Raw genomic sequence first — 24,728 nt, forward strand, 5'->3', positions numbered from 1 at the left:
CTGTGACATTGAGAAAAAGAGCAGCTGGTGAATGTGTGGGAGCATTTCTTAGTTGTATATTCTTTACAACCCCATATCTCCAGGCAAACCCAAGAGGGTTCACTAATAGACAGCCCCAATGAATGGAGTGTACAGGATTTGTTCATATCTAGTAATTACCTAAATTGGAACTTGGCCAGGACAACTGGGCAGATTCTTTCAGAAAACAAGTTTTATGCTTCATTCAGAAGATGGGTTTTCAGAAATACTCTTATTTTGTTTATTTAGAAAATGCCATGGCTTTCTGCCTCATGTCTCACAATGGCAAGACAGAGAGTTGGTTATCTTGAGATAAACAACACCTGACCAAGTATGGGATTATGTCCTCTTCGCACCTCTCTGCTGTCTGTATCAGTGCCAACACCCGGTCTTCCTGCCGTTTATTTTTGTGATGGTGCTGAAGCAGCTGTGAAAACAACTAGCGGGAGTAAGCCAACTCTTGGGTTTCTGATTCAAAATCTGGATTGTAGTTTTCAGGTTTGGAGAGTAAAGGAGAAATGTAGAACAATAAGACCCTTTGTAAATTTGGTCTCATGGGATTGCGTGTAATGGTTCAATTGCCAAAAACAAGTCAGCTGACTCGCATTTCTGCTAATTTCATGTGAGAAAATGGTTTGAAGAGTGAGGGAATTGGGGGGAAGCAACTAATTTTGTATTACACTCCTTCAGAGATGTAGCTGTCAATATATTTTTAAACAAAAAGAATATATCATACCAATGAATATTTTACCTGAAAGGATGTTCTCTCTTTTTTTTAAAAAAAAAAGAACATTGTTTACTCCCAAGCACCTCATTTACTTTAGTATTATGTGAATAATTTAATGTATACATGATATCTAGCAAAAACACACAGATCAGTAAACATTCTTCGTGGCCAGCTAACTGAAATCCAGATACCTACTGCATGTACATTGATGTCAGTGCCAATGTAGCCAGGTGGTCACCCGCTCCAGCCTTCAAGGGCTAAAACAGCCCAGGAGAGGGCTGTGGCTGGGAGCAAGCAGTTCCCAGGCTGATTGGGGAAGTAGGCTCAGCTGTGGCCACACCCCAATCAGGGCTCGGCGGGCCCTTATAAGAGGGCAGTGGGTCAGGAGCAGACCGAGTTTCCTCTAGCTGTGGAGGGAGACAGGTCTGGCTGCTGGGGAGCGAACTGGGGTACCTGAGGTGAAGCAGGGCTGGTTTTATTCTCTGACTTCTGATTTATTTGATGATCCATTTCTTAACTTCCTAAAAAGCAAAACAGGTGCCTTTGTGATGACTGACCTGTCTTTGTCCTAGTCATGGCACTGTATATTACTGTATTAGTTAAGGGTTTGCCCTTTTATATAAGGGGTTGTATGGGGTTTGATCTCATTTTAAGCTGTTTCAGTACATGTGGTTTTGCATCCTTGAGTTTCACTTGATAATTTCAGTGTATTTGAACCCAGTACATTGAAGGTTGGAAAAAATAAGCTTCACGAGTTTGTTCAACTCCATGCATTGCATCTGGGTTAATGAGGAATTATTCGACCTTGAAAGCTTATCACATAAGCATATATTGCACATGCAAAATCAGTCTAGAAGATTCATGCCTATCCGGACACTGGAAAGTATGGTTTTAAGTTTTGACAATGGTGTTGCAGGCTTTGAAAGAGTTTTACATGAAACTTTTCTAGGTTCATGTCCATGTTCAAACCCCAAAGTAGTCAAGTTTTTCATGACTTAAGGTTTAACTACAAAAGTTCTGCACTAATTGGAACATTTGATTACTGCCCTCCTCCCCACACACACACTCTCCCTCCTCTCCTTCCTCCAGTAGGGGATCTATTACATTATGTGGTAAACCTAGCAACAATTCTATTTTCTGTGTACTACACCTTTACATGTAAGAAGCCTTTCTTTGTTCGGGGGAAGGCTTTGATGGAACAGAGGACCTTATAGCGTGAGACACGATCATCTTTCTCTGTCATGGAGATTTTATGTTGGTTCTTTTTTTGTTGCTTCCCTTTAAACTAAGGGCTTGTCAACACAGGGAATTATTCTGGAAAAGCTATTGTGCTTTAAACTCACATCTTCCCTTAATCCAAATGAACTGTCGAGTAGGAATAAGTCCTAAATCATCTAGATTGAAGGGGCATGTTTTGCTTGTTGTGAATGGAAATATATATTGCGTTGTACGTGAAAAGTTGTTTTGTTTCTCTCCCTGCTTATTTGCTGCTTAACATGGAATTTACTTTTCATGAAACTTTGGAAACCGGATTATACTCTCCCAGCTGACTGACACTGGCATGAAAATAAACAGGTGGATAGTAAAAGCTCTTGTAGGGCATTTTTGTTGTTGGGGCTTATTTGTTTTCTAGCTATGTTGAAAATTGGCAGGTTGCTACTTCTGCCCCCTCCTCCAAAAAGAGAATAATGTGGTTTCCTTTTTTTTTTCTTTTCCCCCTTTGTTGTCTAAACAGGAGAGTCTGTCGGCCTCATTATGGATGAGAACAATGGCTCTGCAGAGAGTCACCAGCTAAGCCAAGGACGGCACAATGCCATTAAGTGTGGGTGGCTGCGGAAGCAAGGAGGCTTTGTCAAGACTTGGCACACACGCTGGTTTGTTCTCAAGGGGGACCAGCTTTATTATTTCAAAGATGAAGATGAAACCAAACCTTTGGTAAGCGGGGGGAGCAGGAGGGTGGGAGGTGAGATAGGGAACTGAAAGAATACTGGCAGAATTTGATGCAATTGGAAGAAACAGGCACCCCAGTCTGGGTTGCCTTGTTTGGTTTTTGTTTAGAGGGCTGGCTTAGGCATTTGGCACACAAAACGGTACTTGTCTTATTTAAATAAATATATGGCTTCCCTCAGATGCTTGGGTCCCAGAGGGTTTGTCTATGCTGCAATAAAATACCACGGCTGGCCTGTGTCGGCTGACTTGACCTTGCAGGGCTTGGGCTGCAGGGCTGTAAAATTACAGGATAGATCTCCTGGGAGGCTAGGTCCCAGAGCCCAGGCTCTGGCCCAAGCTTGAATATCTACACTGTAAATTTATAGACCCACAGCCCAAGCCCGAGTCAGCTGACACAGGCTAGCCATGGGTGTTTTATTGCGGTGTAGACATACCCTAAGACAGATTTTCTTCCTCAGACCATTTTAAAAGTTGCCTACTGTGAGACAAGTCGCAGTAGCAAATTCCTGCTTTTTTTCAAATCAATGAAAGGTACTTATTTGAGATAAGGTGGATAAGTAATCTATTGTGTATGTAGCTTGCTTGTTACTTAAAGGAGTAGCCATGTGGATTTCCCCAGCCTTCAGAGTCACAATCATACAACATGTAAACTCACATTTACCGACAACCATAATGTATAATTGTCATAAATATAAAGGGAAGGGTAAACCCCTTTGAAATTCCTCCTGGCCAGGGGAAAGCTCCTCTCACCTGTAAAGGGTTAAGAAGCTAAAGGTAACCTCGCTGGCACCTGACCAAAATGACCAATGAGGAGACAAGATACTTTAAAAAGCTGGGAGGAGGGAGAGAAACAAAGGGTCTGTGTGTCTGTCTATATGCTGGTTTCTGCCGGGGATAGACCAGGAATGGAGTCTTAGAACTTTTAGTAAGTAATCTAGCTAGGTATGTGTTAGATTATGATTTCTTTAAATGGCTGAGAAAAGAATTGTGCTGAATAGAATAACTATTTCTGTCTGTGTATCTTTTTTGTAACTTAAGGTTTTGCCTAGAGGGGTTCTCTATGTTTTTGAATCTAATTACCCTGTAAGATATCTACCATCCTGATTTTACAGGGGGGATTTCTTTATTTCTATTTACTTCATTTTTATTAAAAGTCTTCTGGTAAGAAAACTGAATGCTTTTTCATTGTTCTCAGATCCAAGGGTTTGGGTCTGTGGTCACCTATGCAAATTGGTGAGGCTTTTTATCCAACATTTCCCAGGAAAGGGGGGGTGCAAGTGTTGGGAGGATTGTTCATTGTTCTTAAGATCCAAGGGTCTGGGTCTGTAGTCACCTAGGCAAAGTGGTGAGGCTTTTTACCAAACCTTGTCCAGGAAATGGGGTGCAAGGTTTTGGGAAGTATTTTGGGGGGAAAGACGCGTCCAAACAGCTCTTCCCCAGTAACCAGTATTAGTTTGGTGGTGGTAGCGGCCAATCCAAGGACAACGGGTGGAATATTTTGTACCTTGGCGAAGTTTTGACCTAAGCTGATAAAGATAAGCTTAGGAGGTTTTTCATGCAGGTCCCCACATCTGTACCCTAGAGTTCAGAGTGGGGGAGGAACCTTGACAATAATAAACTGCAGTCTGGAATATGCTCAAAATTTACTGTTCCTTAATGGTCATTTATTTTCCTATTTACTTACTACTTTTATAGGCCTGTTTTATGGCTACAAATCTCCAAAGTGCCATAAGAAAAGAGTAAATAACTCTGCCTCCCTCCCAGCTCAGGGCAAACCCGGGCATCTGTGATATTAAGTTATTGCAAACAGAAGAATAATGTTGTAGTATATATGGTCTTAATTTTCTGAGGCCCTGAGCACCTCACAGCTCCCCCTGACTTGAGATCGTGTTCTGTATGATGAGCACTTCTGTTAATTATGTCCCACATTTATACATATAGACATATACACTTACGCTCATATTTTTCACACACATGGTATAATGCTTAAGATCAGTTTAAATACAGTGTGTGTTTATATAGATTTTTTTCATAGTGTGTTATCGTTAATTCAAAGGTCAGTACTGACGATCATCCTGTATTACATGGGCTATAGAATTTCACCAGTAATTCCTACATCAACCCCATAACTTGGGTTAGAACTAGAGCATATCTTTCAGAGAGACAGCCAGTCTTGATCCAGGTGTTCTAAAGGAAGTTTCCTGTTGTATAAACCTCAAGAAATGTAAGGTTTAAGTTAAGGCCCATAGTGCAGCGGTTTATTCTCCTTAAATAACCCTTGGTTTCTAATTTGTTTAATTTACACATTTTAGTTATTTCATATTTCACTAAATACCCTTTTAAAATTCATATTTACAACCTCTCTGTATATCTTTCACTATACGCATTTTGAGATTTTACATACAAGTTGCATCTCTGTTGACCTTTGTGCATTTCTGGAAGGCAAACAAGAAACCATTTAATGAAATTGCTACAAACTGAATGATGTTTAAGGAAAGTAGGCTATTCTGTGCCTGAATACAAATCTTAATAATCTGTCTTCCCTAGTTAGTTACTTTTCTCCATCAGACCCTGTCTTGCATAGTTCTTTGTTTTGATGCAGCACTTAAATGAGCAGCCTGATTCTGCACTCGTTTATACTTTCCGAATGAAAATGCAAAAGCAACTTCCAAACAGATATACAGAATCTTCTTCTAGTCTTTTCTTTCTCCTATTTTGAGGTTCCCTCCATGACTTCTGTGACCATTCAGTATTTGGTTTTGACTCTGTCTCTGAGGATGGAAAAATTACTCCTATGAACTCCTCTAACTTAATTTCTCCTAAGTTACGTTATATTTTATTGCATCTGAAATGATCCCAGGTCCCTGGGTGCTGAGCACTGTCAATAAATCTTTTGTGCAGTCAGCAGATGGTTGTGTGTATCAGGAAGAATTACAATATTTGTTTAGAAAGAAACAAAAATGTATAGTTGGTCAAAGGAAAGGAGAGGTTGAGGAATAACGGCCAATGTAACGATTTGGCCAGGCCTAGAAGTAGCAAACTGACACCAAATTCTTGAGTCAGAGTGTTAGCCAGCTTGCTAAAGTAATTGCATTAGCCAGAATTTTCAAACTTTGGTTTGCATATGTAGCCATCTAAATAAAAATGGCCTGACTTTCATAGGTGTTCAGCACGCTCACCTCAGTAGTTAGGGCACTAGCTTGTGAGTCAGAAGACAAAAATTCAGTTCCCTGTTTTGCCCCAGACTCTTTGTGTGTGACTTCGGATGAGTCACTTGGTCTCTCTGGGCCTCAGTTCTCTATTTGTCAAATGGGAATAATAGCACTGCCTTACCTTACAGGTGTGCTGTCAGGATAAATACATTGAAGATAGTGAGATGCTCAGATACCATGATGGAGGGACCACATAATTACCTAAGAGAGCTAGACTTAAGTGAGAACTATAAATTCTCAGTTGTTCTGAAAATCAAGCCACTTATGCAGATGCCTAAAGGTAGGCTCCAAAATCTGTTCAGGCATTCATGTCTGAAAATTCTGGCCACTTGACCAGATCCTCGGCCAGTGTACATCAACATTGTTCCACTGATTCCACTGGATCTGTGCAAATGCACCCTATCCCAGGATCTAGTCCCCTATCTTCAACACACAGTTAGTGAGCCATAAGAAGTCAGTATATTTGGCAGTATCATTTATTGTTCTGTCAGTATACCATTGTTTAGAATTTGCTATCTGAAGTAATTTTAATCTGTGTAGACCAACCAAAGTGTCATATCATGTAGCAAAATCCAAGTAGTCTCAAACATGGCTAATTCTAGATACTCACTGATGTAATTTCTATAATAAGCTCCTCTTTCTTATAAAGAGACCAATCCTGCAAATCCCACCCCTCTAGAACTACAGCTGACTTTTCTCACCCAGAGCATACAATATTTTTGAGTGAGCCAGGGCTATGTTCTAAGGAGAGTGTTGCTATTTAAACGTAAGAAAAAATGGTGCCATATTGTATTCACAGTTACATTTGCATAAATATAATAAGCTACTAAAGAGAGGTGAATTCTTATTACATGTAGACTTTTCACACTTACAGGCAGTCAGTTACTCTTTTATGGATGCAAAATTTAAAGGACTCTCTGAAAACAAAATATATTTAGAAATAAGGACACTTTAGTGTTCTCTACATTTATTCCCTCTATTCACTGATAAAATAAGAAAAACTGGATTTTTTTCTGTATCTGTTTTGTAGAACTGAAGCCCTAAAAAGGTCATGCCTTTACACGATCATCTAAAAAACACTAACCACAATATTTCAGGACACAGAGCTTTACTGGGCTGCTAGCTGAAGGCAGTAATAGTTGTGATAAGGCCACACAGCTTTACATGGGCAGTTATTCAGTGCGCTAAAGCATCAATAAGTGCATTAAATAGTGAGAGGCCATAAAGTATGTAGTGTGTCTCAATGGCTACTAGAGCTTCTTAACTTTTATATGTGAAAGAAATCTGTAAGTTTGATTCTGAAACCTTTGGTGCTTCTAATTGAGCTCCTTTTGAGTTTGTTGCCTAAAAGTCATCAGTAATTATTAAAACATCCCATGATAGATGTAGGAGGGAAAAAATCTTCAGAAGTATGACTTGTTTAAAACCCCCATCAATAGTTACGGGAAACTAGTGGACCAGACCAAATTAGGGCTGTTCCAATACCCACTTTGTTGCAGTTTTGAAATATTTCTGAAGCAAATGAGAATGCTGAAAGGTATCCTGGATTTGATGCCTCAACTGTAACATGTAGTACAATATTCTCATTTAGCTACATAGGAAAGTTATACTGTATGCATTCTGGTATCAAAATTCCCATGACTGTCTGGGAACCCTAGTCTCTATGCTGAATTTGGGGCAGAGGCGTGAAGCAAACAACTTTACTTTGACCACTTACTGTCTGTTAAGTAACAATGCTGTTATGAGATGGAGAGCAGCAACTTCTAAAATGGATTTATCTAACTTTCTGGAGCCTATAATTAAGAAAACAAACACCTACTGAGAGGAATCCCAATGTGCTGATTTAAAGTTATTAACAGATTTTTAGGTTCATTCACACACACCACGGCAACTCACTTAGAAAATACAACTAAGGAGGAGAACTAATTATTTTTCTTTTTATCTGTTTTCAGTCCAGATCATAGTGTTTGGGCTGGTGGGTGTGAGAAGAGGGAAAGGGTTTGTGAATGATGCAACTGCTTGGGCTGAGTCTCTCTCCCTGTGATGGTAAAAAAGATCAGGGTACGTTTATGGGTCCTGTTGGATAGCACATATAAGTGGTAATTAAAGGTTAGGCAAACATTCTTAGCGAACAATTTATTCAACACATTAAGCCCTGCAGCAGGTTGGCAGTGCTCCCTAGTACACTTGGTCTGATAGCTGGGAATGCACTGTCTGGGAAGACTAACTGCTCCAGGTGGCTTGTTAGGCACCTGGCAGAAGGGAACTCTCAGGGAGAGAAAGAATAAGGGTTTGGAACCCATTGGGGAGGAGCCTGAGTGGAAGTAGACTTGAGGAAAAGTATTCTTATTTGCTCATATTTTTGTCATTAAGGCAAACCCGTGAGGGGCTAAGTTTGTTTGGAGTTAGTTGATTTGGGGAATCATTTGCAAACACTTCCATTTTTTTATAAGTTTATTTGCTATGAATGATTGTTGGGTGAGCGCTTTCTGCAGATATATTTGAGCTTATGTTTGTTTCCAAACTATTAATTTTGACAGTTACTGACTATTAGTTGTTTGTACTGCATGTGGAAGGGAAGAAAAGGATGAAGGGCATGTTGTATGATATTGTTTCTATTTCCTGACTGGATAACTGAATCTTTATAAAAGGGTAAGCACTTGAGGTGCACATAGTGAAAAATTATTTGGGCACAAATACCTTTGTTAGCAGATAAGTATTGATAATTGCATAAAGAACAGCCATTTCCCAGTATTAGAATAATGACAACCTGTTCATTCAAAAGTTCATAAGGGAAGAACATGGCTTACTAACAAAGTAAAAATTTGGGAAAATATTGGCAAATAACTTTCCCTCCATTCACCCAGTACTAGTGTTAAACTGCCTGGGGGATGCTATCCTCTTTTTTGTGCTTCTGTTCTGGTGTCTCTGCACTTAGGTTCTCCAGCTACTCCATTTTCTTTTTTTTTTTTTTAAATATTAGCCAAATTAATCCTTAGTGTAACTCCTCTTGACTTACATAGTACATTATAATTTACCATTAAAAATCAACCGAACTCCACTGGACATGCTCAGGAAGCATGGATCCTTGATAAAGAAGCCTGTCTGAGTTTTACTGTCTACGTTCGTTCCTGAAGCCAGTATGGAGACCCATGATTGAGTTTACTATGAAGGTAGTCTGCCCTGCCCATTTCCTCTGATTTTCTTGTTGCTTTATTCATGCCTGGGGAACAGGCAAATCAGTCCTGTATCTCCTGCTGCATCTACTCAGGGTGCTGTCAAGTTCTACAGTCCTCCCGTGGAGAGTTGGCAGAAAATTTTCCAAAGCTCACCCCTTAAAAGAACTTATAAAGTTAACCATCTTCTGAAATGTGAAGATTTGAGCTGAAATTTTCAAGAGAATTTGCCAGTAGTGATTTTGCAGGTTTACAGGAATTGGCTGTTTAGTTATACCCTAAATTCAGCATATTTGCAGCAAAAACTATATCACAATTAGAAATCAGTTTCTTACTGTAGGGTAGCTTCGCAGCATTCCATAAATACAATGAAATTCTCTGCAATTATTTTGTCTTCAGATTTCCATTGTTTTTCATTAGGACATGATTAAATTTGATAGAAACTATGAAGGGGAAATTAGTTATCAGATCCACAGTAGCTGTAAGTAAATGTAGTAAAGCAATAGCTCTAATGTGTAAAGGAAAACCTTCCTTACTTTCCCAATAAAATTTACTATTAAAAACGTCAGCAACCTCAGGTATGAAGTTGGAAGGCAGTGGGGACTAGAGGAATGAGTAAATGGTTGGGAGTCAGGAGATTTTAATTCTAATCCTGGCTTTGCTGTTAGCTTTGTGACAGTAGTCACCTATCTCTGTTTCCTTGTCTATACAATGGAGATTGTACCAACTCAGGTACACGACAAGAATGACGGGACAATTAGTTAATGCCTGTTCAGTGCATTGACTATGCAGTTCATTATAAATGCCAAGTGTTATCTTTAGAAATCTTTCAGTTGTGTGGGCAAATAATGTACATCGTATTTGTTCTGAACACAGGAATTGAAACCTCATGACAACTAAATAATAGTTATGATAAATGGCAGGAACATGTCTGATTACATCGTGTCAGCTCCCCCGCTATTGTAAACCTATGTAGCTTCTTTGAAGTCACTGCAACATTGGCTGAAGGTCTGATTCAAAGTGTCCCCACAGATGCATACAGATTACGTAGAAAGGATGAGGGAAAGGTGCAGTATACGACCCTTATTTTTCATAATCAAGTGCCATGAAATTTCATTGATTCTTTATTATCATCAAACACAACAGTCGTTCCCTTATATTGTTTTATCAGAGTAGCAACTGTCTTTTTGTGACAGGTTTCAGAGTAACAGCCGTGTTAGTCTGTATTCGCAAAAAGAAAAGGAGTACTTGTGGCACCTTAGAGACTAACCAATTTATTTTAGCATGAGCTTTCGTGAGCTACAGCTCACTTCATCAGATACATACCGTGGAAACTGCAGCAGACTTTATATATACACAGAGAATATGAAACAATACCTCCTCCCACCCCACTGTCCTGCTGGTAATAGCTTATCTAAAGTAATCGTCAGGTTAGGCCATTTCCAGCACAAATCCAGGTTTTCTCACCCTCCACCCCCCCACACAAATTCACTCTCCTGCTGGTGATAGCCCATCCAAAGTGACAACTCTTTACACAATGTGCATGATAATGAAGTTAGGCCATTTCCTGCACAAATCCAGGTTCTCTCACTCCCTCACCCCCCTCCAAAAACCCACCCCCATACACACACAGACTCACTCTCCTGCTGGTAATAGCTCGTCCAAACTGACCACTCTCCAAGTTTAAATCCAAGTTAAACCAGAACATCTGGGGTGGGGGGGGGGAGGAAAAAACAAGAGGAAATAGGCTACCTTGCATAATGACTTAGCCACTCCCAGTCTCTATTTAAGCCTAAATTAATAGTATCCAATTTGCAAATGAATTCCAATTCAGCAGTTTCTCGCTGGAGTCTGGATTTGAAGTTTTTTTGTTTTAAGATAGCGACCTTCATGTCTGTGATTGCGTGACCAGAGAGATTGAAGTGTTCTCCGACTGGTTTATGAATGTTATAATTCTTGACATCTGATTTGTGTCCATTTATTCTTTTATGTAGAGACTGTCCAGTTTGACCAATGTACATGGCAGAGGGGCATTGCTGGCACATGATGGCATAAATCACATTGGTGGATGTGCAGGTGAACGAGCCTCTGATAGTGTGGCTGATGTTATTAGGCCCTGTGATGGTGTCCCCTGAATAGATATGTGGGCACAATTGGCAACGGGCTTTGTTGCAAGGATAAGTTCCTGGGTTAGTGGTTCTGTTGTGTGGTATGTGGTTGTTGGTGAGTATTTGCTTCAGGTTGCGGGGCTGTCTGTAGGCAAGGACTGGCCTGTCTCCCAAGATTTGTGAGAGTGTTGGGTCATCCTTTAGGATAGGTTGTAGATCCTTAATAATGCGTTGGAGGGGTTTTAGTTGGGGGCTGAAGGTGACGGCTAGTGGCGTTCTGTTATTTTCTTTGTTAGGCCTGTCCTGCAGTAGGTAACTTCTGGGAACTCTTCTGGCTCTATCAATCTGTTTCTTTACTTCCGCAGGTGGGTATTGTAGTTGTAAGAAAGCTTGACAGAGATCTTGTAGGTGTTTGTCTCTGTCTGAGGGGTTGGAGCAAATGCGGTTGTATCGCAGAGCTTGGCTGTAGACGATGGATCGTGTGGTGTGGTCAGGGTGAAAGCTGGAGGCATGCAGGTAGGAATAGCGGTCAGTAGGTTTCCGGTATAGGGTGGTGTTTATGTGACCATTGTTTATTAGCACTGTAGTGTCCAGGAAGTGGATCTCTTGTGTGGACTGGACCAGGCTGAGGTTGATGGTGGGATGGAAATTGTTGAAATCATGGTGGAATTCCTCAAGGGCTTCTTTTCCATGGGTCCAGATGATGAAGATGTCATCAATATAGCGCAAGTAGAGTAGGGGCTTTAGGGGACGAGAGCTGAGGAAGCGTTGTTCTAAATCAGCCATAAAAATGTTGGCATACTGTGGGGCCATGCGGGTACCCATAGCAGTGCCGCTGATCTGAAGGTATACATTGTCCCCAAATGTGAAATAGTTATGGGTAAGGACAAAGTCACAAAGTTCAGCCACCAGGTTAGCCGTGACATTATCGGGGATAGTGTTCCTGACGGCTTGTAGTCCATCTTTGTGTGGAATGTTGGTGTAGAGGGCTTCTACATCCATAGTGGCCAGGATGGTGTTATCAGGAAGATCACCGATGGATTGAAGTTTCCTCAGGAAGTCAGTGGTGTCTCGAAGGTAGCTGGGAGTGCTGGTAGCGTAGGGCCTGAGGAGGGAGTCTACATAGCCAGACAATCCTGCTGTCAGGGTGCCAATGCCTGAAATGATGGGGCGCCCAGGAGTTCCAGGTTTATGGATCTTGGGTAGTAGATAGAATATCCCAGGTCGGGGTTCCAGGGGTGTGTCTGTGCGGATTTGATCTTGTGCTTTTTCAGGAAGTTTCTTGAGCATATGCTGTAGTTGCTTTTGGTAACTCTCAGTGGGATCATAGGGTAATGGCTTGTAGAAACTCGTGTTGGAGAGCTGCCGAGCAGCCTCTTGTTCATATTCCGACCTATTCATGATGACAACAGCACCTCCTTTGTCAGCCTTTTTGATTATGATGTCAGAGTTGTTTCTGAGGCTGTGGATGGCATTGGGTTCCGCATGGCTGAGGTTATGGGGCAAGTGATGCTGCTTTTCCACAATTTCAGCCCGTGCACGTCGGCGGAAGCACTCTATGTAGAAGTCCAGTCTGCTGTTTCGACCTTCAGGAGGAGTCCACCTAGAATCCTTCTTTCTGTAGTGTTGGTAGGGAGACCTCTGTGGATTAGTATGTTGTTCAGAGGTATTTTGGAAATATTCCTTGAGTCGGAGACGTCGAAAATAGGATTCTAGGTCACCACAGAACTGTATCATGTTCATGGGGGTGGAGGGGCAGAAGGAGAGGCCCCGAGATAGAACAGCTGCTTCTGCTGGGCTGAGAGTATAGTTGGATAGGTTAACAATATTGCTAGGTGGGTTGAGGGAACCATTGCTGTGGCCCCTTGTAGCATGTAGTAGTTTAGAAAGTTTAGTGTCCTTTTTCTTTTGTAGAGAAGCAAAGTGTGCGTTGTAAATGGCTTGTCTAGTTTTAGTAAAATCCAGCCACGAGGAAGTTTGTGTGGAAGGTTGGTTTTTTATGAGAGTATCCAGTTCTGAGAGCTCATTCTTAATCTTTCCCTGTTTGCTGTAGAGGATGTTGATCAGGTGATTTCGCAGTTTCTTTGAGAGCGTGTGGCACAAGCTGTCAGCATAGTCTGTGTGGTATGTAGATTGTAATGGATGCCTTTTTGTGTGATGCCTTGAAATATCTCAAAGGGCCTTAGGAAGACGGTGTTTTCACTTATTGAAGATGAAGGCAGGGATATAAATAGATTTAGTTATTTATTGGAGACAAAAATGAAAGGGCTAAAAAAAATGGATGCAGAGCAGATTAATACAATATGGAAGAATAACACCAGCTGGGGAGAGACAACTACATTTCTGATAATTCTGAATAATTTCTCATCTTGGAAATGATTCATTTTTTGGTTAACTTCCTAAGTCTTGTTGTTCTTGTATTCCTTGGCTTTTTGTGCTTTGAGATCCAGTCTTGTGCCATGTCTGAAGGTCAAATATCTTGCCAGAAAAGTGGGTAGCCAAAGAGATCAACAATTAACATTCTCCATTTCACAATACAGCTGTTGTTTGGATGCAACAGGCTTTTCCCTCTTCTACTCTGTTTTTGACAGAAAATGTTTTCCCAGCAATGTCTGAGTAGGCGATATCTGGATTTAAGACAGGGAGGAGAGGGGTGGTGCCTTCTGAGTGGTGGTGTTTTTGTAGTCTTGCAACTGGCAGTAAGAATCTTTGCAGTGTGATTTTCTTACAGTAGTTTCACTATATATCACAAATGCTTAAGACTAGCTTTATTGAGTCAAGAAATCAGTCTCCTAGAGTGAAGTCAGGAATCTAAATGAAGCACTATTGACATAAGGGCATAAACAGTGATGGGCAAACTCATTTTGAACCCACTTCAGTATTTTGGGCTGGATTTTGGACTCGTACTTGTTTTATATCAAGACTAACTCCATTAAGTTGAAGGTCTTAATTCTGGGTTTTGGCCAGTAAAGGGAACCTAACAGACATGAACTGGCCACCCAGGAATAACCAGTAGTGTAGGGGTGTGATCAGGTCGGGGGGGAGGGGCGGGAATGTAACAGGAATGTCTCTCTGATTATACTGAGCTGATGCAGCTGCACTTAGAGGTTTCTCTAGTTAATGCTGGGGATTGCGTCATCCCCATTAACTTCCAGGATCCAGGAGATGCAAAGGTGGTGCTCAACTACCCTCGTAAAATCAGGCCCCTTAAAATAGTTTCCAGTTGGGCCCTCAAAATCACGACTTGCTACTCACCCATACACAGGGAATCCACTTGTGCTAGTTGTGTAATATCTGTATAATCATATAACCGCAATACCACCAATACCTGGTGGTAATAACTTCGGATAGTTTCTTTTCTTTAGAAAGGTTGTGTATGTCAAAAATATACATAGTGGTGTTACCTAATACACACAAATGCTCTTTTAAGATAATTATAAGTGATGCTCTGTTTTGTTTTGTTTTTTGTTTATATGATTGATGCAAATTTTGTGACCAGTTTATAGTTGTTGTAGTTTCACAGCTTTCTGACAGATTTCATGCAATTCAGGAAAAAGATTAGGAAGAATCTCTTGACTCTGGCATGTAAATAGTGACTTGTTGGATAGATTACATATAATAGAGAGAGAGAAATCCAACCCATGAGATTACAGAAACCAGGAAGTTCCAGCAAGATGTCTTGCAAATTGGATTTAGAAGTGGCTTATTTATGTATGAAATAAACTAAAGTGGAATTGAGCATTTTCCAGGCAAGAAAACAAATGAGGGAGTCATACATCTCAAGAGGAGATTTCAAACTCTTTGTAATAGTGTCAGGACAATAGCTTCTATTGGCAGCTTTAAATGCCTCTGCAGAACTAGACTGGACAAATGACTAGAAAATGTGCTGCAGAGAGGAATGCTGTATTTCCAGGGAGATTGAGTCAACAATCAAACAGAAATTTTCCACCTGTAGCTTCTTCGTTTACAGTCTCTCTCCATTATTTCCTTGTAATCCATGGAACCATGCTTTCACTCTTGAATGTAACTTTGGAAATTCCGCTGTTTGTATATGTGATGCTTTGGGGATTCACCAGACCAGTAAGGGGCTGTCATTGCCTGCCCTGTAACCCTGGATGCTTCTGTTCTGTGCAGCTTTGACTCAGCCCTGGTACCAGAAGCCTGCTTATAGCTCAATGACTTCACCTTGGCTTCCACCAGCCTGGTTACTCCTTGCAGGGTGATCCCAAAAGACCTTCCAATCTCGAGTCTCCCCCAAGCCATCTCTTCTGCAATGTGACATCCCTCTCACGGAACCCTCACGGAATAGACAAAAGATACACCGGCCTGGTAGTTTCATTGAGGATTTTACCCTTCAGTTTAATATACAGCACTGAAATGGTTTTGTAATAAAACCAGATAGAGTTTATTAACTAAGAACAGGTATTTAAGTGATGTGATAAGACACAAATATGATAAGTTAAACAAAACAAAACACGCTTTCTAGGGATTAAAATTGTTTAAACTATTTTCTCACCTATAGTCAGTTCTCAGAGAATCCAACCCTGTTGTCTGAAGGATCCAGCCTTCTCAGATTACAAGTGCTCTGGTTCCTTGTATCTGTCCAGTGATGGGTAACAAAATTAGGGTACCTTAGGCACTGCCTGCCAAATATATTTTAGAAACGTATTTCCAGCATACATGTATAACTCTTCTTATACGCTGCCTGTACATACATCACACAGTAATATTAATGAACAGCATGTTACCAGTTTGCATATGACACCTTACACAACACTTTTTTGGTACTGATTATGACAACAGTGAGTTGGAGGCAATGAGTGCATCAGGCCTGAGGAGAGTTATGGTTCGGTGTGCTTTCTGTCAGTGGGCATTTGAGGGGTTCCCTGGGTCACAGTATAACTAATCAGAGGCCTATGCTTCCCAGATCATTCTGAGCTGAAAGTGATGCTTATGTCACTGGAAAGGTAACCTCCCTTGGTTAGGAATAAAGTTTCAGAAATTATCTACTTTAAGGCCCCGGTGTTGATGTTACATTAGGGGAGCGGGGTGTCAAAAATTGATGTTTTTTTTTCACTAAAAGATGGGGTATAATTGAAAATGATTTTTTTAGAAGGGAAAAAAAATTTACAGTGTTTAAAAAAATTACTTCAGGGAAATTTTTTTTTCCCATTTGTAAGAATGTTTTCTTTTCTTGAGCTTTAGTGTAACAAGGTGGCAGTTTCTAGAACTCCATGCTGGCAAACCACTCCCAACCATCACTCTTTTCCCCTCTGCCCGTAAAGAGCCCCATGGAAGTAACTGGGGCTCTGTCTTGGGGATTTGTCTGCAGAGAGCTCCTTGTAGGATCAGGGCCTTTGTTTCCTTTCTTTGCTTCTTTTTTACTATTGCCATTTAATTTTGTGCTGAGGATGGTTGTCTGCTCTGAGCTGAAACTGTGACCTAATTTCAAATATTCAGAGGTTTTAAGGCCAGAAGGGAGCACTGTGATCATCTAGCTTGTGAACCTGATCATGCCTTTCAGAAAAAAATCTAATCTTGATTTAAAAATTTCCAGTGAAGGAGAATCCACCACCACTCTTGGTAAGTTGTTCCAATGGTTAATTACCCTTACTGTTAAAAATTTGCAACTTATGTCTAGTCCGAATTTGTCTAGATTCAGTCTAGCAGATTTGTCTGATAAACTGAAGAGGTGTTATCAAATTTTTGTTCCCCATGTAGCTACTTTGACTGTAATCAAGTCACCTCTTTATCTTCTGTTTGTTAAATGAAATAGATTGAGCTCCTTGAATCTTTTGCTATAAGGTATGTTTTCCTGTCCTTTCATAATGCCTGTGGCCTATCTGTGAACCCTTTCTAATTTTTCAACTTCCTTCTTGAACTGTGGACACCAGAACTGAACATTGTATTCCAATAGCAGTCGCACCACTGCCAAATATAGTGCATCTCCCACAAGGCTTGGTAATCTGAGCCAATGGTTAACTGACCCTCACTGTTTGAATGTCTTGAACTTTAGCTTCCAGCCACAGGCTCTTGTTATGCCCTGGTCTGCTGATTGAAAGAGCCTTAAACATATGCTCATTTGTTCACAGGATCATAGCCAAAGCTAGGGAAGAAGTACTAGATTTGAACACTCATCCAAATCTGAAATTTTGGCTTCTGCCCACCTCTGACTAAAACTGAATAATTGTCCTCTCAGATTGGCCTGCAGTTCATCAGATGTCTGTGTATGAGAGGGCTGCCTCTTGTGTACAAACTGAATGTTATAAGTCTCTCACTCTGGCATAATATATGCTTTCCATCTGATATAACTTGTGTAAAAATTTCATTAACAGAGAAGTCCATTTAAGACATCTGTTAGAAGCTAATGGGAAACCAACAGAGTTCAACTGAATTTTTTAATTAAAATAATGTAACGCTTCTAATGGAAGTCTTAAATAGAAGTTAATATGATAATTACATAAATTGAAACTGAGCCTGCCAATGGGGAAAAATCCTTTCAGCACTGTAGTTAAATATGGATAAGGAGAGAAATTGTTGCCTTCTCTTACAGATAGCACTGGAATGGATAATATTTTTGTAATATTTTTGTAGTGGAAATTTGCAAATCCACACGCTTTATAATTAGCTTACAAAAATGATGAGATCTCCCCAATTCTCAGCAGAATTTTAATAGCAGAGTTCAACATTCATCCCTCCTGCCAGAAATCACATAATTCAGGCTTTGTTCAAATACTGAACAGGAGTGGTGGGCAATGAAATAAACTCAATGGAGGGCAACTCTGCTCGTCGGCAAATGTCATTATAAGCTACTGGTATAAAACCAGAGTATCTCTATGGACAGCAATTTACACCTGTTTAACTGTGATCAGAATGACAGCTGCAGCTTCTCTGTCGTATCTTTGAAGAGGTTTTAAGGTGGTGAATCAGTGCAGTCACACGTGATATGGACTGCATTCCCAAACTTATTTTTCATGCCAGTTTATATAGACCCAGCACAGAGCCCCAATCTGAGACACCCACAGAGTGCAGAGGAACCTGCATATCATCTTGCTTTGCTTTTTGGCATTTCTGTGCAAAAGGTCAAGTTGCAGGGCTAATACCATGCAGAGGATCTTGGGTGTGGCTTCTGAAGTGGGGTAAACTTCACCTGTGGGGCTGAAGAGATGGCTTGCATTACTAAGAGTTCCATGTTTTTATAAAATATATTGCAGCCCATTCACTAGCATGTGCTGATGTACAGGATAATAAGTAATAAAAACTTAACTACAAAATAAATTGAATGCACTTTGTGATGCATTAGCCTTTACACTTTACAAGATCTGTGGGAGTGATGGGTCATCCTTCAGGATAGGTTGTAGATCTTTGATGATGCGTTGGAGAGGTTTTAGTTGGGGGCTGAAGGTGACGGCTAGTGGCGTTCTGTTATTTTCTTTGTTGGGCCTGTCTTGTAGCAGGTAACTTCTGGGTACTCTTCTGGCTGTGTCAATCTGTTTGTTCACTTCAGCAGGTGGGTACTGTAGTTGTAAGAGTGCTTGATAGAGATCTTGTAGGCGTTTGTCTCTGTCTGAGGGGTTGGAGCAAAGGCGGTTGTATCGTAGAGCTTGGCTGTAGACAATGGATCATGGGGTGTGGTCTGGATGAAAGCTGGAGGCATGTAGGTAAGCACAGCGGTCAGTAGGTTTCCAGTATAGGGTGGTGTTTATGTGACCATCGCACATTAGCACCATAGTGTCCAGCAAGTGGATCTCTTGTGTGGACTGATTCAGGCTGAGGTTGATGGTGGGATGGAAATTGTTGAAATCATGGTGGAGTTCCTCAAAGGCTTCTTTTCCATGGGTCCAGATGATGATGTCATCAATGTAGCGCAAGTAGAGTAGGGGTGTTAGGGGACGAGAGCTGAGGAAGCGTTGTTCTAAGTCAGCCATAAAAATGTTGGCATACTGTGGGGCCATGCGGGTACCCATAGCAATGCTGCTGATTTGAAGGTATACGTTGTCCTCAAATGTGAAATAGTTATGGAAGAGGACAAAGTTCAGCCACCAGGTTTGCCGTGACCTTATCTATTGTAATTCATTAAGGAGGGCATAGCACATCAACATTTATTCTGACAAGGGCAATAAGAGATGTTTTCAAACCTCCACCGCAACACTAAAGAAATGGCATTTGCTGTTTTGTCTGATACGATAACTTAACAAAACAAAAGGCAGATTATAACACTGATCAGGAGGTTCTCTGCACTTAAGAGTGATATTTCATTTGTCTCTTAATGTACACGAGGTAACATTACCTTGAAGATTGCATAGAAATGTATAGTCCTGATGGTGAAAACATTGAATTATACATCAGGGCAAATTATTTGGAAATGTTTTCAGAAACTGATAGTGTTGGATTAAATGTGGAACTTTCGTGAGACCAACATCATCATTTAGGATGAGGTCCTGCCAATAATGAGGGAATTTACAAAAAAAACTTTTTTGAAATCAGTATCTTTGACTGTTAGAAAATGAAAAGTGTAACTTGGTTCAAAAATGAATTAAGGAGTATTGCCTTCACCATGGATGCAATGAAAAGGAACATGACCTTTGGATCTGTGGCCAAGAGTCCCAAAAATGGGTGCTGAACACTAGGCTTTCTTAAACACTAGGCCTGATTTTTCAAAGGTTCTGAGTTCCTACTAATCTCCCATAGTAATAATGCACTTCTCTAGCATCTTCAGTTGAAGGATCTCAAATTCCCTTGAAAACATAAATTCAAATGTGAAGTAGAAATAGAAAAAATGTTATTCCCTTTTCTAGATATGTGACTGGAGCCCTAGACCAGTTGTGTGACTTGCTCAGAGTCACACCAAGAGTCAGTTGTAGTGACAGACAATATTCTTTCTTCTTTCTAATAGCTCCTGTTCTTATTTTGCTTTCCCCGCATGACTTTTGATTTTGCATTAACTAGTCAAGGGAGAGGATCACTCTTTTCAATGTGCAAGGTTAATTTTGCATACAGCATGCAAACTTGAAACATGTTCTGGATTTAGACCATCTGTCCCTGATTTAAACTTATTTTCCATTTCCTGAAACATTTGTTGGAGAGAAGACAAACTATTATACAACATACCTTTCCACTTTGGACATTTAGCTATTTTTTTCATGTTTTTCCCCCTCTGATTATTCATAGCCTATATTAGCTGAGCGCAAACCCTCTCATGTTTATCTTAAAGTCTAACTTTCTAGCCCAGTGTTTGAATGAGTTTCAGATTCAGAAGCAAAAGAGTTTTGCTGTGCCTGTTTCAGATAGCAGAATCTCATTTACTCCTGTACTCTTTTTGTACTTGACATTGAAATAGATGTGGTTTGGTATAGTCTCAGATAAAGGATACGAAAGGCCCATGAGGCCTGAGCTACCTCAGCTTGCATTATTGGTGGAAGTTGAGAGCATTCAGTACCAGAGTGGGCTGCAAAGAGAAAAACAATTTGGAAGGTTATTCGGGTTATGTGGGAACAGTTTCTGATCTCCATTAAACTGATATGAATGGACTTCAGTAGAGATGTTCTGGTTTTACACCAGTGGCTAATATTAAAATCTAGCCCTTGACAATTTTGCAGTATAGAGATGGTTCTTGAATATTTTGCTCAAACTCTCACATTAAGTACAGAAAATTCTGCCATTTTCTTTGAACTGTGATTAGCCTCTATGACTATCATTTACTGCTACTGCACATTTAGGCGAATTATTGTAGGGACACAGAATCATTACTGTCCCATGACTTAAATTAATGCCATTAGATGCATAATTTACTTTTGCCAGTAGACATCCAAAAGGACGCTACCATTTTAATAGGTAAAAAATTTCACTTTCATATGTAAGGTAAATGGGCTAGATCAGTGGTTCCCAAACTTTTCAGCATCATACCCCCTTTTAAATTTTCAAGAAACCCTCTCACCCTCCACCTCTCCTTTACCATCATCCAACCCACCCGCTCCTTGTCCCCTGACCGCCCCCCCTGCTCCCTCACCCCCATCCAACCCCCCTCCCCCGCTCCTTGTCCCCTGACTGCCCCCTCCCGGGACTCCCCACTCCACTGGGACCCCTCCCCCATCCCACACCCCCTGTCTCCTAACTGCCCCGACCCCTATCCACACCCCCAACCCCTGACAGGCCCCCTGGGGCTCCCACGCCTATCCAACCCCCCCGCTCCCTGTTCCCTGACTGCTCCCCCAGGAACTCCTGCCCCTTATCCAAGCCCCCTTACTCAGAGCAGCAGAACTGGCTTATTGGAAAGCCTGGGCAGGCGCAAGCTGCACTCCCCACACGGCGGCATGGCTGCGGGGGAGAGTGGACAGGAGGGGAGGGGAGGGGCTGGGAGTTAGCCTCCCCGGCCAGGAGCTCAAGGCCAGGCAGTCTTGCGCCCCCCTTGGAATTTTTTCACGCCCCTCCAGTGGGGCACGCCCCCCCAGTTTGGGAACCAATGGGCTAGATTAATCCTTCATGTAACAATGTTCACTTCAGTGATATCACTGTGGGAGATAATAAACCCAAAATTGTAAAACACAAGACATTTAGTTATGTCCTGCTTTTGTGAATGCACAGCTCCCGGGATAGTGGCCCTCCCCTCCTGACTAGGATCTCTGGGAACTACTGAAATGTGAATGAGAGCATTAAAACCCTCTTCAGAGAAGTCCTTATTTCTTTAATTGCTGCAAATTGTTATGCAGTTGGGGCCAAATGAATCAATCCTTGCTTAGTCCAGTCTCGGGAATACCTCCTGTGGACCTCAGTGCAATGATTTTCTTGAGAGTAACCATCTGGATTTGGGATTGTTGGGAGGACTGGTGCTAGTACCTGCACAGTGTTAGTCTCCTCCCATTTCTGCTGTTAATTACCACGGAGGATCTGACACTGGACTTCAGAGGACAGTGTCCACAGTCTCTCATTTAGTACAGTGTTCTTCCCAGGGTCTGTTCCCATTCTTCAGTACAGCATATAGTAAGGCAGCTGCTGCTTCTGAAGCAATGTTTTATATACAGCGTGGGGAAGGGGTGACACAACAACACGGGCAGCTGGGGGAGTCTTTTTGTGTACCTCAACGGGCATTGGATTGGATCCTAATCAACCGCCACAGGAGATTTAAGTGCCCATTAGAGCTGTAAATGTGATGTGTAAGATCTAGTTGGCAAAAGCTTCTCAAGCCTAACAAATAAGTTGATTGAAAGTCGAGGGGGAGAGAGACAAAGTTCGTAAGTGTTACCTATTTTGGAGGGTTAGAAAAGTTAAACTGAATACAAATAATCTATTGCTGGGGGGGTTATTTTGCCTACTTTTAATCCCTCACTTCTAACTCTCTGTTGAGACTGGGACTTTTGCTGATAGCATCACATTAGGGGGCCCAAGCAAATACAAATCAGTGGAATTACAGCAGTGTGAAATGACTGAGAGATCAGCTGTTGGTCCTAGCTGTTTTTTTGTCTTCTCCCTTAGGCAGTCAGACCTTAGGCTTCTTGCATGCCTCATGCCATATGCTCCTCATGCAATGACCCTGTTCTGAATGTTGTATGTTCCAGCAGTGACCCTGACTGCCACCATTGTAACTGTTGATTTTGGTTGCTGGCTCATTGGCATGAGGTTGAAATATTTCTTAAGCTTCCTACTTGTTTATTTACTGAATATAGTATAGCCTGCAAGCTTCTGGGATTTATATGCAACAGTTCATGTCTTTGTTAAACAGCTTACTGCAGACCTATGCCATATCTTCTTTAATATCCTGAGTTAATCTATTTTATTTACCCTCTTATTAAAAGTTGCCATTTAAGCCACCTTTCACTGCAGTTCAAAGAGAGTTGGTGATCAACTTGAATAGACTCAATACTACTCCATAGTGGTACTGAAACAGCAGCTAATGCTAGATAGCACTCGAACCCTTCACAAAAATCATATCACTGCCCATGTAACCATCCATTAATGCTTCAGATCCTGACTGAATGATCAGTCCAGACCCTGTGTCACCATCTGACAGTGTACAATGTTTATCGCCAATAATTTACTATTCAAGTTCTAGTTTGGAATTATTGGTTTTCATTAGCTCATTTCTGCTTCTAGTCTTGATATTTAAAGCCCTTATTGGACTAGGCCCTAGCTATCTTAGAGAGACTGCAGTTCTCTCCTTACCTTGCTGCAGCAGTAATGATTGCTAACTCTTCCCCACTGGAACAACACAATGACCCAGAGACATTGATCTTGAAGATAACTAAGGGAACATGATTGGGACAATGATTTTAACCAGAGAAGGAGAAGCATATCTAGTCCTTTTGTGGAAATAATGAAATAGGACTCTTATATTTACGCACCACTAGATCAGGGCTAGCCTTGCACTGCCAGGTGAGAGGCTTGATCTAGTCACAGAATCTCACTTAGCAAGGAGAGGAAAGAGAAGGGAAGAAGCTTGACTGGCAGATCTTAAGAGAAATAGTGAAGAGAGTATGAAGTTTAGCATTAAAAGAAATAAAAAAGAAATCTCTTGTTGCCTTAGGTGTTAGATCAGAGTCAGAGATGTGCATATTAATGCAGTCTCTCCTGAAGCCATCTTTTCTTTTACTGACAAAGAGAATGCAACTGTGGTGATGAAGCTTTGCTCATACGTATTATTGATTTTTGATTTTTACGTTATCCTGTCTTTTTAGAGTGTGTCGTGCTTGTGCGAAAATGATATAGCCACTTAGAGATGATAGATTCATGCATGAAAGAGGAAGAGTGTTGCCTTTATATTCCTTGAAATGAAGTAATGCTCAGGAGACCTACTAATCATAGGTGCTGGACCTAGGGGTGTTGGGGGTGCTGTTGTAGCCCCTGGCTTGAAGTGGTTTCCGTCATATACAGGGTTTACAGTTTGGTACAATGGCACTCGGCACCCCCACTATAAAAATTGTTCCAGTGCCACTGCTCATAATGCGAGGGTGGAGGGAAATGACATTTCTGAAGGAAGTATGAAAGTTTAGTTGGCCTTTTTGGAAAGCAAGCAAGAGCCTCTGTCCTGTATTCGTTTCATCACCTTTCCATGCACTGGCTAAGAGGACCTGCAATTCAAGCCAAGTACAGCTGTTTTTGTATATTTTCCATCACTGCTTTCCTAAGAAATACTAGTCTAGGTTAATTTAACAGTAAGGCTCAAATAATTTCTGGGAAATACAGATAATACTATAAAGAATCAGGTCTGTACGGGCACGAATCAATAATTTTCCAATTTATATCTCAATAGTCTGTAAATTCGGTAGTTCTAGCCACAAATAAATCCATGCTATCGTGGAGCATGCATTAGCATTGGTGACTGTCCAAGCACACACCCTCGTGCCAGTGCTTTGCATGATACGGTAAGAAGTTTTAAAAAGTGCTTCCTCCAAAGCAGCTTAAATTAAAAAAAAAAAAAAATCTAAAACAAAACACATAATTATAAATACTGTAGCTTAGCTTGAAATAAAATAAATTTTATTTTAAAATTTATGTCAGGAAAAAGTTATTCAGTGTTTACTCCCAACGTGCTTTTCTTTGG

At 41.0% G+C, this 24,728-nt stretch overlaps 1 protein-coding gene across 2 annotated transcripts in view; it reads left to right on the forward strand.

Moving 5' to 3' along the window:
- ARHGAP24 (Rho GTPase activating protein 24) overlaps window positions 1-24,728 on the forward strand; it is a 351,857-nt gene that overhangs the window by 51,586 nt on the left and 275,543 nt on the right. For both annotated transcript variants that reach the window (XM_077814995.1, XM_077814994.1), the window contains exon 2: window positions 2,481-2,680. In XM_077814995.1, coding sequence (XP_077671121.1) covers window positions 2,501-2,680 — 180 coding nt within the window. In that variant the 5' untranslated portion in view covers window positions 2,481-2,500. The remainder of the gene's footprint in view (window positions 1-2,480; window positions 2,681-24,728) is intronic.

Source organism: Eretmochelys imbricata, chromosome 4, assembly GCF_965152235.1.
Source record: "Eretmochelys imbricata isolate rEreImb1 chromosome 4, rEreImb1.hap1, whole genome shotgun sequence".
Lineage (NCBI taxonomy): Eukaryota > Metazoa > Chordata > Testudines > Cheloniidae > Eretmochelys > Eretmochelys imbricata.